The sequence below is a fragment of the Esox lucius genome, chromosome 16, assembly GCF_011004845.1.
Source record: "Esox lucius isolate fEsoLuc1 chromosome 16, fEsoLuc1.pri, whole genome shotgun sequence".
Lineage (NCBI taxonomy): Eukaryota > Metazoa > Chordata > Actinopteri > Esociformes > Esocidae > Esox > Esox lucius.
The window spans coordinates 29,454,036-29,469,085 of record NC_047584.1 but is presented as its reverse complement, the minus strand read 5'-3'; the positions used below and the strand labels follow the sequence as shown (position 1 = coordinate 29,469,085).

The 15,050-nt window shown below is 43.9% G+C and overlaps 2 protein-coding genes across 2 annotated transcripts; one reads left to right on the top strand and one right to left on the bottom strand.

Annotated features, from left to right (window-relative positions):
* Positions 1 to 214: 214 nt before the first annotated feature.
* prelid3a (PRELI domain containing 3A) lies at positions 215 to 5,560 on the bottom strand. The gene is made up of 8 exons (XM_013137815.3): positions 5,501 to 5,560; positions 5,148 to 5,256; positions 3,931 to 4,099; positions 3,413 to 3,502; positions 3,197 to 3,267; positions 3,002 to 3,104; positions 2,074 to 2,150; positions 215 to 1,860 (listed from the first exon to the last, which is right to left on the bottom strand). The coding sequence occupies exons 2-7, from the start codon at positions 5,177 to 5,179 to the stop codon at positions 2,079 to 2,081; spliced, it is 537 nt and encodes a 178-aa protein (XP_012993269.1). The 5' UTR covers positions 5,180 to 5,256; positions 5,501 to 5,560; the 3' UTR covers positions 215 to 1,860; positions 2,074 to 2,078.
* Positions 5,561 to 5,598: 38 nt separating this feature from the next.
* On the top strand, positions 5,599 to 13,379 carry elovl4a (ELOVL fatty acid elongase 4a). Its single transcript, XM_010892768.3, has 7 exons — positions 5,599 to 5,800; positions 7,244 to 7,335; positions 7,486 to 7,673; positions 8,211 to 8,291; positions 9,534 to 9,705; positions 9,798 to 9,925; positions 11,412 to 13,379. Exons 2-7 carry the CDS (start codon positions 7,269 to 7,271, stop codon positions 11,724 to 11,726), a joined length of 951 nt encoding a protein of 316 aa, XP_010891070.1. The 5' UTR covers positions 5,599 to 5,800; positions 7,244 to 7,268; the 3' UTR covers positions 11,727 to 13,379.
* Positions 13,380 to 15,050: the final 1,671 nt, after the last annotated feature.

Below are 15,050 nucleotides of genomic sequence, written 5' to 3'. Positions count from 1 at the left end.
TCAATCCCGCCATCTACTGGGGAATTTGCCTTACTGCAGCAGTCTCCTATTCAAACGTCAGTGCCAGTCAGGAATACAGGCCGGTGATATATCTGGCCCTACAAATCAGTTCCAATGCATTTTTCCATTGGAACACCCAAGTCAGGGACCCTTACCTTCTGTTCTATCTCATCATTAATTGACCCCACTTTGTGTCCCAGGTCCAGATAAATCCTTGATTCGGGGGTTGCAATGAAGAAATCTGAGTGCAACTGGCTTCAAAGGTCAGATTGGCCCTACACTTCCAAATTATTTCCCTGTATGTAGAGGGAAACAGTAACCACTACAAAGGACGTTTCAGTTTAAGTTAACATTTTATTATTACATCCAAGCATTTCTTTTATAAGGTTACATGTTGACAAATGAAATACGTCTTCACAATGTTATAACAAAAATAAACATCTTTCTAACGTTAAAATCAACCATGATCATTGAAGTATATAAACATGCTGTGAATTAAGATCAGTTAAGTAAAGCTGAGACACTGTGCGATTCTGAAAACCAGGTCAAAGTGCAGGTATTGGTACTACCCAATACAGTCTGTTTCTGGGCTTGGTCATGGATACTTTCCAGTGTACGAATTATTATAAATAATGTCGTCCATCCAGACCAATCAAGCTGCCTACTCCTGCTAAACTTCGATATACATTTGATAGCTTGTGGAAGACGTACAGTTGTAATGTTAAAGATGCATTCCGTAATCTTAAGGACACTATATTTGTATAAGTTAAGAATTTGATTAGATTTTGTACTTCAGATTTTTTTGCCGGTCATAACACACAATAAGAAATGGGTGATGTAGTAGTCAGATGAATCACATTAGGGCACAAGAAAACGGAGACCCGTTTCGGGCTAATGAGCACCACTTTCAACCGCTTGCTGAAATTATACAAAAAGTCAGAGTGCATCTTTAACTGCCAGAGTCATGAAGACTGTCCTGTCCTCATGACGTTGCTGTACATTCATTTAATGTCCAACCCCTCGTTAACCTGGACTACACATGAAATTCCATTTTGTGCAAAATGGCAAATAAACACTTTGGCTGACACAGGAAACGCTATAGCCTGAGAGCCAGCCTGCTCCTTGTCATGTTGAAGAGTGGCGTTGGAAACAGCCCAGACAGCTCTAGGACCAGGCTACAAACACTAGGCACTGTTCAAGTGTTTGTGACGTAATTAATCAATAAGGCACAGAGGGGTGTGGTACGTGGCCAATATACCACGGCAAATCGGCTGGTCTTAGGCACGACGCAAAAGGGAGTGTCTCTCTTAGCCGTGGGACATTGGAGATATCCCACCAAACACCAAGATGCCTTATTGCTTTTTAAAAAACGGTTACCTGGGCACCTGCCCCAGGAAGTGTTTCTGTGCATTTATGCAGACAATGGACAATAGGTCATATTCGTAGTAAATACCATTAGCATCTCTTATGGAGTATTACGCTTTGTAGCATGTCTGTAATATACATTACAGTGCGGGGGCGTTGTGTCTGCACTAAATGTAATAATGGATGCATTGTGTCTGCATTACATGTAGGACTGGGGGCGTTGTGTCTGCATAAAATGTTAGAGTGGGGGCGTTCTGTCTGCAGTAGTTGCAAATGGTACACTAATATTAAAAAGCATGATTTTCATAGTTTTCTTGTCTTGTTGGTACAGACAGATAATGAGGTAAAGTCCCAAACCTATTCCCTATGTAGTGAACTACTTTGGAGCAGCTGTGTCCATCAGATGTTGTGAGTCGGGGGTAACAATTAATTTCCTATATTCCCTGATGATGTTGTCTGTCTATGCTCCACGGTCCTTGGCGTCCTTCCTGCAGACTAAAACAGCAGAGGATAGTGTCAGCACATTCAGAAATCTGCTGTCAGGAAGATTTCCTTTCATTACTCAATTCTCACTTCAAGATGGAAGAACTTGAATGGAAATTTACCAGGATAATTGCATTGACTAAAATATATCACAGAGCAGCGTGCGTGTATTCATTAGCCAAGTTAGGCCTGATAGGAAAGAAAAAGAAATAGAACAGTGGTTACCAGTGTTAGTAAAGGTCACAAAGAGGAACATTCTCCCTTTCAGAGTTCTGGATGATCCACTCAATAGCATCCCAACCCTAGGAGCAACACACAAAGCAAAGACTTTATAGTGATAACCTAATACATGCCAAATACCTTGCAGAGATAACCTACTACATGCCCAGGACCTTATTGAGATAACCTAGTACATGCCGAAGTCCTAATGGATTGAATCTACTACATGCCAAAGACCTTATAGAGATCACCTACTGCATGCCAAAGACTTAAAGAGAGCCTACTAAATATAAAAATACCTTATTCATGGATTGCACGTTTCGTCACTGTTTTGAATGTTGATTTTTGGTTATTCTCAATGCATCCCCAATGGGAGCTTTTAAAACAAGATACCATCTTTAAAGAACTGAAATAACTATTAGCTAAACCTTTTGTAATCATGTTGACTTGACCATGTGACGGAATAGCAATTCATCAATAGAGATGACATACAAAAGAGCTTATAGAGATAGTCTACTTCATAGCAAAGAGGTTATAGAGAGCCCTTGTTTGATTGTAGCCCTGGTGATAGATTATAAGGTCTAATCTTCTGGGCGTTAGATTGGTAGGTCTAACCTTCTGGGCGTTAGATTGGTAGGTCTAACCTTCTGGGCGTTAGATTGTAAGGTCTAACCTTCTGGTCGTTAGATTGGTAGGTCTAACCTTCTGGGCGTTAGATTGGTAGGTCTAACTTTCTGGGCGTTAGATTGGTAGGTCTAACCTTCTGGGCGTTAGATTGTAAGGTCTAACCTTCTGGGCGTTAGATTGGTAGGTCTAACCTTCTGGGCGTTAGATTGGTAGGTCTAACCTTCTGGGCGTTAGATTGGTAGGTCTAACCTTCTGGGCGTTAGATTGGTAGGTCTAACCTTCTGGGCGTTAGATTGTATGGTCTAACCTTTCTGGCATTGGCCGACATTCTCAGGGCCATCATTCCTTCTAGGTAGCTGCTGAGACTGACACCCTTCACCGTGATGATGGCCTCCTGGGTCAGGACAGTCCTGTACAGAGAGGTTATACAGGTGTTATTAACGTGTTATAAACAACACAACGTGTTGTTAGATAATGTGTTATTAATGTGGTGTATTCTTACACATCAGGATTGTCTGGGTGAGGTCTGTAGACCAGTCTTTCATCTACTGACACCAGATTGGTCAGAGTGATCTGAGGACATACGACTTAAAAGTTTAATTTCCTGCTGCTGTCTTGGAGATACCAACAATGGTGGACACACAGTTAATCCAAAACATGCATGGGATTGCACCGTTCAGCGCTCTACATACAACAGGAAGTGCTGCTTTCCACTTACATTTGTTGAACAAAGCTCCATTGTCTTCTCCTCAGGATCCACAATGGAGTGCTCCTTGACATAGGTACGGGTGTGACTGGTCCCCATGATCTACGGGAGGAACGTTCCGGTGAAACGCGTGACAGGGTTTGGGGGAGCTTGTTAGGACGCTGACCTAAAATAATAGGCGTCGGCCTAGGGAGCTTACACAAGTCTGGATGTTTCTGAAGCGCATCTATTACACAGGCTGAAGCACTAATGCTGTACATTAACACGCTGTGAGGGAGCACCAAGCAAGTAGAAATAACAGTCAGAAAGACAGTGATAAAAACAGACAGACAGACAGATAGCTAGACAGAAAAGGGCGAGACAAAGAGGGAGTGAAACAGGCAGAAAGAGAAAAAAAGGGAGTGAGACAGACAGAAAGTGAGAGAGAGACAAAGATTGGGGGGGGGGGGCAGGCAATAAGAGATAAACAAAGACAGAGTGAGCCAGACAGACAGAGACAAAGAGAGAGTGAGGCAGACAGAGAGGCTTACCGCTCTCACGATTCCGGGGAGACCCCACTCTGTACTCAGGAGTCTGTGGCTGTGTAGGCGCCCCTCTGGGTCCAGGTTCCTGTCCAGAACGTCCACCCCCACCACGCTAGGGTTCATGGGGTTCGGGTACTTCCTCATCGCTGCCTTGATCACAGTCTCCCATGGGTAGCTGCACGACCACATGGCACAGTTGTGTCAGGTGTTTGAAAGGAGGGAGAAAGAGGAGGGAAAGAGTGGAGAGCGATAGAGAGTGATAGAGAGTGATAGAGAGTGATAGAGAGTGATAGAGAGTGATAGAGAGTGATAGAGAGTGATAGAGTGATAGAGGTAGGGCAGGAACACTGTTAGCCCAAACTGAATCGTGAAAAGAAGGCATGTTGGTCAGTCACCAGGTTATTAAGAGTTTTTTATTTTTCCCCCTCAAAGATTTCAGTTTGTTTTTCAATTGAATTGTTCACGTTGTAGGTCACATTAAAAGTGGAGAAAGTTCTGACATGATTGGTCTCATTCTTTTACATCACAAGAACCTGGCATTTTAACAGGGGTGTGTAGACTTTTTGTATCCACTGTAGATCCAGAAAGGTTTTTTTGTGCCAGGCAAAAATATTTGCCTAAATATTAATATTGTCAAAAATTTCTGTGCAAAAGGTGTTGCTTCAGGGGCTAAATGCTGCAGCTAATTTACATTTTGTGAGAGAAGAACATATTGTGTATTCGTGTTTTTTAAATAACTATTTTTAATTATAAACTGAGTGGTATGAATCCTGAATGCTGATTGGCTTAAAGTCATGGCAGTCAAGCAATAAGGCATCTTCGGGTAATACTACCAACATACCACCGCTAAGCGCTCTTTTCAAGCACACCATGACCCGTTGTGCTTTTAACCCCCCCCCCCCCATGAATTTATCTTAATCACTTATAAACACAGCACTTGAAATTTAGCACACGTTATAACATAACTGACGTGTTTAACCGTGTGCACAGCATTGACTTAAATGCCTTCTGTTCCACTGGCATTATAGCACAAATCAGGTAACAATATATCTCATCACTGTTCAGCGGTCATTTCCAACAAGGATTCAAATGTCTCCTACTTGGAACGATGCAAATGTACATATTTTAAACAAAGACAACGACTTTGCAACCATCCAGTTAACCTTTAGGTATCTTAATGCCAATCACCGGCTTACATGGCTTACTTGTCTCGGCCTACTAACCTGAAAACATGTTCTGTGCTCCAGATCTTCATTTTGTCGTTATCTCCTCCTCCATAGGGCAATGTCCCACCGTCGCTTGCAAAAGATCCGTTCGTCACCAGCCCATTTTCTAGGGGGAAATATATTTTTCAAACAATCATCGTATGGTGGTACCACTCCATAGTCCCCGGTATCACCAATAGGGGACTTCAGGCCTTGTACGTTTCGCGTCTGTCACAGATATACTAAAATACTGCACAAAATATCCATGCATCGTTCATAGCGCACGCAGATAAAAGAGTTGGAAATCGTCCGTTAAGATATATAGACATGATAACAATGGATAGTTAATAAAAAACGGCCGTTACATATACCGGGTGTCCAAAGCTACTGCATCCATGTACATATGTGCGCATGCGCACCACCAAATCCTCCCCATCAGACTAGCGAGTTGCACGAGAGTGTCGTTTCCAGCGCAGTGAAAAGAGGTTGCGGTCATTATGGTGCATCTATGCCAGGTTTCTGCATAGTTAGGCCTATCTGAAATAGGCAATATTCGAATATAACCACGAATATAACATATTTCAGTTTTCGGTAGCCGACACGGTGGAACATTTATAATACATGACCTTGCATTGAATGTCACAATAAAAGGACCTTTATCCGTCGACACGGTAAGATAATCTACATTCTGATCAGCTAGGCCTAATAGTTTAATGAGCTTTAGGATGATTTTATTCATTTTATTTAATTGATACAATTACCTTACTTGTTTTTCTATATCCTACGGTTCAAATTCCAGAATGGGGAAATGGTCAATAAATAAGGCGTTTTATTGCAACAATGTGGAGGAGGAGGAGTGGGCTAAGCTGCCAATCATGGATATGTCCTATTGTACTTTACTGAAACATCCAGGGTACATTTCGTAATATTTGGGGGTAATACATTGCGTGTAATACATTGTTCTCCTCAGATTAAAGGTGGCTTGTGAACGGCAGATGCTGCCTGGTTTATCCCTGGCGGTGTGAAGGGGGGCGTCGTTTCTACCGTAACGGTTTGGAGATCATCAAATCACACCGTGTTATCGATGCGCCCGGCACCAATAGCATATTTTTACCGAACCTGACTTGCACACTATTAAGTGGTCGGACATCTTGTTTTTTAAAGAAATACATTAGGCACACATTATACCAAATGCCGGTTGAACGACGGCGCAGACCGACCGATCCCGTCGTGAAGCCGCAGACACTTGCTGCCGGTGCAGTCCGCCAGCCCCGCCTTGGTGTGGCGCTGAAGTGACCCTTCCACTTATCGGTCTCATCTTGAAGCGGAGCGTCCGCCCGCTGAATCAAGAAGATATTCCGCAGAAAAGTCTGAAGCTCATAATTGCGTCATTCTAGGACGGGGTAATGCGTTCGGCATGAGTTAGATTATTTTAAGATCAACTGGATCAAAAGATGTGTGGTTGCGCCTGATTCCTCTTATGTTATTTGTCTCACACAATGTTTTCAGAACTGTGCTGTTTTGCAGTGTTGTACTTATCCTCTGTCTTGATTGCCCATTAAGCTCTCAGAGTACCACGAGCAAGCCATTTTAGCACGGATGATGTTTTGTACAAAACGTCTCTCCGCACAAAATTATTCTTTTGTAGAGTAATTGTAATCGATATTTGAGTGTTCTTTTTTATTGTATTTGTTATTTTATTTTTTTACCATAAATGTATATTACTCACTTATGAGAAGTATAAGCTTCCCTGTTAAATTTAAGGGATTGGGAAGTGCACTCACTTCCTGTCTTGTACATCTTGTGAAATGCCATTTAGAGGCTGCTTAATCTGAAAGACTTGAACCAAAATGTCTTATTGGAAGCTTAGATATAACATATTAAAAATGTGCTAATAGATTGATAAGGGAAATTTGCATAACTTACAGAGCCTTTGAGAAGTCTTCAGACCTTTTCCATTTCTCCACATTTCTGTTGTGTCATAGACAGAATTCATAATTGATTACAATCCTTTTTAGCCATAAGTCCGCTCACAATGCCCCATAATGCTTGGCCAATATATTGAAATGAAAACATATATATATATCTTATGTACGTCATCTGTCATTCTACAGGGTACTTCAGATACCGACAGCGAAGATGGAGATTGCCACACACCTGATAAATGACACCATTAATTTATATAAATGGGCCCTAACCATCGCAGGTGATTCTTATCCTCCAGTGTGTGTGTGTCAGTGCTAGTGTGTTTCCATGCAGAGGCTTTTGTTCTTTGTTTGTCAAACCATAGTGTCAGGCTGCCAGTGTCTTCCACTGTCCTGCCAGTAACTGGCTGGGTTTGTCTTGTATTCCCCAGACAAGCGAGTGGAGAAATGGCCCCTGATGGACAACCCTCTGCCCACGCTGGCCATCAGCTCCTCCTACCTGCTCTTCCTCTGGCTGGGGCCCAAGTACATGCAGAACAGAGAACCCTTCCAGCTTAAGAAAACACTGATCGTCTACAACTTCAGCATGGTCATCTTCAACTTCTTCATCTGCAAAGAGGTGGGTGCTTCATCCAATGCGGAACTCTAATCTCGCCTGTCCAGGAACAAATATTAAACACTGGCTGGTCTGGCCAGCTGGCAAATCCTTTCAGCCCGTCACAAGAGGCTAACTGAGAAGCAAGGCTGATATTAAACCACGTGGTGTGTTGCCTGGTGGTGGCTGACACCTGCCAAGCTGGTGTTTTGGCTGGGTTTGAGGTGTCTGTTTTACTGCATTCAAGTTGTCTGATCAGTGAGTGGCATTTTATCTCGCCCAGCTCCAGTTGTGTTAGAGGTATCGGTGTGCCATGCAGCTTAGATGGTAGAGCATCTCCAGATTTCAGTCTTAGCAGATCTGATGGAATGGGGTCTTAAATCAACTTTCAGTTGTCCTCAATGATTTACTGGGTACTCGAAATACATCTGAGCATTTAGCAAACATTTAAAGGTTCATTTTGAAAGTTCCACTAGGTAATATCGGTCTCCTATTTTAGCCTCTGAGTTACACTCTCTCGCTGTAAGGTGACCTGTGTGTTGTCATTTTTTCCTTCTCCAGCTCTTTCTTGCCGCACGGGCTGCAGGCTACAGCTACATTTGCCAGTCTGTCGACTACTCAGACGACCCCAACGAAGTCAGGGTGAGTTCAACCAGAAATGACCCCACTGTCACAATGCACCTGGGGTCACATGCTACTTGAAATAATTGCCAAAATTTTTTTTTATTTGAGCTTCATTTATCGTGCCTGCCTGGCACCATGGAGCCAATAGAATAGCTTCAAAGCTTGCATGTCTGACAACTGCGCCGCCCAGACAGGTTCAGCATTGACAGTCTCTTAAAGGCTCCTGGGGCCACTGTCTAAGCCACAGTCTATCAGTCCACTTGCAGCCAGGAGTTCAGATGCTATATCGAGTTGTTGTGTTGGGTCGGACGCCTGTGTGCTTAATCTTGGTGGTTTGCTGTTGAATGCACTTTCCTTCAAGTGCGTAGGGGCTGGAAGTTGCTTCCAGGTTAAAACGAGCGGTGTGATCCGGGGTAAAACAGGTTGAAATCACATGCTTTGGAAGACACGTCGTTCAAGGCGATGAGTCGGGTCCATATTCACAGAATGGACGTCACAATATAAAACAAGTTGAAATGAAACTGTATTTGAAAGATTTTAAATAGTATTTGAACCGCGGTCTGGCACATGCTTTCTCCTTCTCTGATCCTTTAACCAGCTGCAGCGATGAAACTAGACACCCACTCTCTCTTTCTCTCGCCGTCTGTGAGATGTGTCATTCCGAAACTCGATCAGGTTTTATTTTATCAGACCAGACCCTCTGATTGGACAACACGGGGTTCAGTGTCACCTAGTTACTTCTCCATGATGTTTACAAGCGGGCAGCCTGAGACGTCAGAAGCCATTTTGGGAAATGCTTGTGCTGAAATTTGATATATCATGATGACATACAGTATTTTAATAAGATTATAGGACACCCATAAACATTTGTACAGGGTCAGGAACTGAAATGTTGTTGGACTGATTTATGACCAGTAGGCCTGGAGATGATTATCTTTATTACTCATATGACCAGGCTTGGGCCAGGCCTTAAAAATGGGGGCATGGTTTTCCCGACAACAATACTCAGCTATTTAGTGTAATAATTTATTTCTCCCTCTCTCCACTCTTTCTGTCCCTCTTTCTTTGTCTTCTCTCATCCCTTTCTCTCCATCTCTCTTTGTTGTCGTCGTCGTCCCCGTCCCCCCGTTGCTCTCTCTCTTCTCCCTCCGGTCTCTCCACCTGGCCTCTCTCTCAGACTCTCTCTATGTTATGGAGATGCATAAATACATTTGTGCCAGATGATTAAAAAAAAAAACGTTTCCTCCTCCTCGCTGGCAGATAGCAGCAGCATTGTGGTGGTACTTCATCTCTAAGGGAGTGGAGTATCTGGACACGGTGTTCTTCATCCTGAGGAAGAAGTTCAACCAGGTCAGCTTCCTCCACGTCTACCACCACTGCACCATGTTCACCCTCTGGTGGATCGGTATCAAGTGGGTGGCCGGCGGACAGTGTAAGTAAAAAGGCTCATTTAACCGACCAGAAAGTGTGGTGTATTTAGTGGAAGTGAAAGAGCTAATCATCTGGGTGTTTTCCCTTCTGCAGCGTTCTTCGGTGCACATATGAATGCAGCCATTCACGTCCTTATGTACCTTTACTATGGACTCGCTTCCTGTGGACCCAAGATCCAGAAGTACCTGTGGTGGAAAAAGTATCTGACTATCATCCAAATGGTGCTTTTTTCTATATTCCCATCTGTCCCTTGCTGTAATGCTGTTGATTCCTTTTACAGTTACTCAGTTGTCCCTTTACTGTAACACAGTCGATTCCTATACAGTTACTCAGTTGTCCCTTTGCTGTAACTCAGTTATCCCTTTACATTAACAGTTATCTCTATACAGTAACTGAGTGTTTCCCTTTACATTAACAGTTATCCCTATAGAGTAACTGAGTGTTTCCCTTTACATTAACAGTAATCCCTATACAGTAACTGAGTGTTTCCCTTTACATTAACAGTAATCCCTATACAGTAACTGAGTGTTTCCCTTTACATTAACAGTTATCCCTATACAGTAACTGAGTGTTTCCCTTTACATTAACAGTAATCCCTATACAGTAACTGAGTGTTTCCCTTTACATTAACAGTAATCCCTATACAGTAACTGAGTGTTTCCCTTTACATTAACAGTAATCCCTATACAGTAACTGAGTGTTTCCCTTTACATTAACAGTAATCCCTATACAGTAACTGAGTGTTTCCCTTTACATTAACAGTAATCCCTATACAGTAACTGAGTGTTTCCCTTTACATTAACAGTAATCCCTATACAGTAACTGAGTGTTTCCCTTTACATTAACAGTTATCCCTATAGAGTATCCCCATTGTCCAGTAATGGGTAAAGCATGGTTGAGTGCTGGCTACATTGAATAGAGTTTTTTTGAGACAGAGCGAAAACACCGGCTGCTCGACTGTTACCACAATGCATTTATACCCTGGTAAAAAACTAGACAAATGCCAGTGTTCCTCCCTGGCATCACTATGACAACACTGTGGCAGCATCCCAAGGTGCCAAAGGTGCCAAAGCTGCCTGCCCTGCGATTCCTACCAGAAAGTGCTCCAGTGTTGCGATGGGAAAAGAAATACCCTGAACCAATGATGTGAAATAGAAAAGATTAGCAAAACCCACAGTCTCTGCATTTTCTGGCTTCTCTCTGCCACGGGAGGCAATCACTGAGGCCAAAACAGATGCCTTCTAAAGCTGCCTTAAAAAAGCAATAATATGAAAGGCAACAGGCCAAGTGGGCTATTATATTAACTGTTGCAATATGTTATTTCACAGAGATTGCTGTCCGATATTATATAACGTCGTGACACAGATTGTTTTGGGAGTTGCGTGCATGTCTTTGCCAGCGGACGGGGCCGCGTTGCCCTCCATTGATCGTGTCGTAGACAACATGCAGCTGGTTGCTGAGCAATGATATTACAGCCCCCCGGGGGGTTCCAAGTGCAGCTCGTCTTCCCTTCCACCGATGCGAGAGGGGGAACCGAAAAACACGCAGCCCTCCAGGAACGTCACGGATCAACGCTGCCATATGCTATGTGTTAAATGTCACAGTGAACGACCAGACCTAGGTCTGTGTCACATTCAGCCGGACGGCCGTGACCCTCTCCATGGAGTTTCAATTCATAGCCTCCCCTCTCTCTCTCTCTCTCTCCAGATCCAGTTTCACGTCACCATTGGCCACACGGCCCTGTCCCTCTACACGGACTGTGCCTTCCCCCACTGGATGCACTACGCCCTCATTGGCTACGCCCTCACCTTCATTGCCCTGTTCGGTAACTTCTACTACCAGACCTACCGCCGCACTCCTCGCCAGCCCAGGGAGCCCAAGGGCGCCAGGGCCCTCCCCATCTCCAACGGGTTCTCCAACGGAGCGGTGGCTGGGGGCCGGGTGGAGGAGAAGGAGAGGCTGTCGGCGTTGGAGAACGGCAACGGGAGGAGGAAGAGGAAGGGGAGGGCAAAGAGGGAGTAGAGGGAGTTTCAGAGGCAGGCGCCCGGATCTCCTCACGTGTCCCAAATGGCACTCCGTTTCGTCGTTTCGGCACTTCTGACCGGGGTCAATATTGCGCCATTTGGGACACAGCCCCAGGAGGACGGCAGACTGACAAGGAGGGAGGAGGCGCTGGGAGGTCTTAGGGCAGGAGTGGACAAGGTGAAAGAGGAGGCGTGCAGGAGCAGGTTAAGAGTTGGAGGCGCAGGTAGAATTAGTAGCCTGGTCCCACATCTGTTTGTGCTGTTTTTATGTTTATTTTAAGATCTTTTTGTTCTGGCATTTTTATGCTTTTGTTGACAGGAAAGTTGTGAAAGAGTTTTCTTTGCTGAAAGAGCAGTGGGCCTGAGTCAAACCCACGCTGCCGTGATTTGGAGGGCTTGTCGTTCACCCAACATTGTGCCCCTTTGCAGCAAAAAAAGAAACCTTGACACAACCAGGCTACAGTAGGAGGTGACCGTCACCGCCACTCTGACAACTCTGTGGATGACCGCGAGATAGTGTGCTGGGAGATCTGGAGCGCTAAATCTTTCTGATCTTTGCCATCGCATATATTTCTTTGAGAGGAGAGAGCGTTGTAGTGGTTGAATTGACATGCTCCAGACATTCGATGATGGTTCTTGTTTTTGTAAGCCAGGCTAAGCTAACATGGCCATGCTTACTGTCAAGTGGACACGCCCTGGTGAAATGCAAGCTCAGATTCATCCAGTTACAACATGTCAACTGTACAATAACATTTGAGTAATTTAGCAGACGGTCATGTCCAGATCGAGCCACAGGGACAACATTAGGGGTTACTGCCTTGCTCAGAGGTCAGAATGACAGATTTTTCAGCCTGCTGGCTTTGTCGCGCACTCCAACAACCTTTTTAAGTGGTCCGATCTTCTACTCATTAGGCGTTATGCCAACACATAATTGTGTTATTCAGTTGTATTGTTATTGACAGCACTGTCCACCGTTCATTAGCATCTGTCATTGTGTTACGTCATTTTTTGTACCCCGGAGAACGCCGAAACATATAACCAGAAAGAAAAAAAGTTTAATGTTTGCCTGTCTTTCGTTTACTGTAATGTCCTGGTTGCCTCTACATATCACGACCTGTCTTACTGGGTGAGCAAAGCTAACTAGACATAATATGCGAGCGGCAAAGACGCCGCCATCTGATAGGGCAAATTAACAGTTGTCAACTGGGATGTTCAACAGGTATGATATTTATACAGTATGAACAGGGACCGTAAAGGACACGCTCTGTCTGCATTACTGTGATACGTTTAGAGTACAAAACAATGCAGCTCTTGTCCGCTCTGTATCCGCACACAAACGATGTATCAAGTGGTGTAATTAAACATTATTTGTTGTTTTTATTTATTTATTGTTTCTATTTAAAATGTAAATACATTACTTTATTTCTGAATTGTCTGTGCTTATGTGTTCTTGGGATTTATTTATTTTTTGTTAGGTTCTGTAAATATACACTGTGTAATTTTGTACATTGTGCGGTTTCGAAAAGTACATAGCAGCTTGCAATGAACTGACCGAATTTCTGTCCAGAAACAGCCTGTGTGTTCTTTTTTAAATTATCATGACTTATTTAAACTATCATGGATAAAAATAAACAGAATGCCTGGACATAAATGTGTATGTGTTTGTCTCTCATTAAAATATTTTGTATTTCTACAATTTATTTTTGTGTTTAATTAGCAATTGCTCAGAATTGTAGTTGCTTCAGAACAAATTCAGGATGTGGGGGTGGCAGGCCGCCATTCTTCCAGCGAACAGCAGAGGGCGTCGTGGTCACACTAGAATTTAACGCTGTTCAAAATGAGAATTGTTTTTAATTCCAAAGTAGTGGCCCATATGATTTTCCTAATTTCCACCAACACATTTAGGGGAACATCCCAGATCCCAGTTTCTGCCATGTTGCTTTCACCTATCCGTGTCAGAGTTGTGTTGGGAAGTAGTGAGAGGGAGAATCCTTACTGAATAACACTAGGATTATCTTCCAAATGACAGCCTATTCTCTACATAGTGCATTAGTTTTGACTAGAGTCCTTTGGGTTCCAAGGGCTTAGGGTGCCATTTTTGCTTCATCCTGTCCTTTGAATAAATGTTTTCCTTGGGGGGGGGGGGGGGCTCACTACGCTGAAGATAGACAAAGGTTTCCATGGTAACTGTACACAGCTGTGGTTCTAAATTGAAGTGTGTGTCGGGGGGGGGGGGGGGGGGTTCTCACACCTCCCCCACCACACACACCCTCACAGACAGACACACACTCTCACAACGGCACACACACACCCTTACACAGGCACACACACTCTCATGACGGCCCACAGAGTTGATGCGTGGGTGTATGTAATACCGGAGAAGCAGATGAATAATGGCCTCAGTGTTGTTCTGTTATCTATAGTAAAACTTTTACAGTTATGCACAGGAGATAAATTAACTTTAGCGTTCGCCAAGCCGTGAGGTTCTCCTCCCGGATTTCCTCATTAACTGCCATCTCTCCACCGTTCCAAAAGGAGACTCCCCGTCCTCACCTGACTGACAGTTGTTTTTCTATAGGTTATGTATTGTCCGTGGGCACGAAGGAACATCTTTATTTTACCATTCCGTAAACGGTCCTGGGGCTGTTATTTGGTGATCATTAAGCAGGAATCCTCCCACTTCTCCTCCCACACGCATCAATTCCTCAGGGACTGGATGCAGCAGAAATGCCATCATCCACATGTAGGGGAGATGATAAATATGACATAGCAGCAGTAAAATAAATGCCTGAGCTGCGTTCCAACATCCTGTTTTAGAGGTGGAAAAGTTTTATGTCTCCATTTCCTCAGGAGTCCATAGAGGATGGAAGCTAAGTAATGATTTGGGACGCCAGGGTTGCCTGGTGGTCAAGAGAGTTGGGCCAATAAACAGAAGGTGGTTGCTTCTACTCCCCGAGCCAACAAGGTAGAAAACAGCGTTGTTCTGTCCCTGAGCAAGACCGTTAACCCTTCCTGCCCTGAGGTCTTTGCTGTTCTTAGAATACTAACCTGGAGAAATACACATAAAATAACGTTTGTCCTAACCAGAACCGACGGTAGCTCACAAGAAGACGTCTAACTCGTGGTACCAGATAAATCCGAGTGAAGTTGAAACATTTTGATCCTTGCATGGGGTCTGATGATAGACTGTCTTATTAAAATGCTGTCACAGTGTTTGGCAGTACTCCTCCCACTCACAGCTGAGACCCAAAACAGACCACTCCCTCCTGTCCTCATTGGCTGGTGCTGAAGACAGAGCGATTGCTGGGTAGCATTTTGGGGA

Excerpts from the sequence above, each read along its gene's own strand:
- prelid3a (XM_013137815.3), bottom strand. The coding sequence starts at position 5,179 with ATGAAGATCTGGAGCACAGAACATGTTTTCAG. Across the intron at positions 3,268-3,412 it reads TGGAGCTTTGTTCAACAAAT|ATCACTCTGACCAATCTGGT; the intron begins GTAAGTGGAAAG and ends GTATGTCCTCAG. Across the intron at positions 2,151-3,001 it reads TGTCGGCCAATGCCAGAAAG|GGTTGGGATGCTATTGAGTG; the intron begins GTTAGACCATAC and ends TGTTGCTCCTAG.
- elovl4a (XM_010892768.3), top strand. The coding sequence starts at position 7,269 with ATGGAGATTGCCACACACCTGATAAATGACACCATTAATTTATATAAA. Across the intron at positions 8,292-9,533 it reads ACGACCCCAACGAAGTCAGG|ATAGCAGCAGCATTGTGGTG; the intron begins GTGAGTTCAACC and ends CCTCGCTGGCAG. Across the intron at positions 9,706-9,797 it reads GTGGGTGGCCGGCGGACAGT|CGTTCTTCGGTGCACATATG; the intron begins GTAAGTAAAAAG and ends TCCCTTCTGCAG.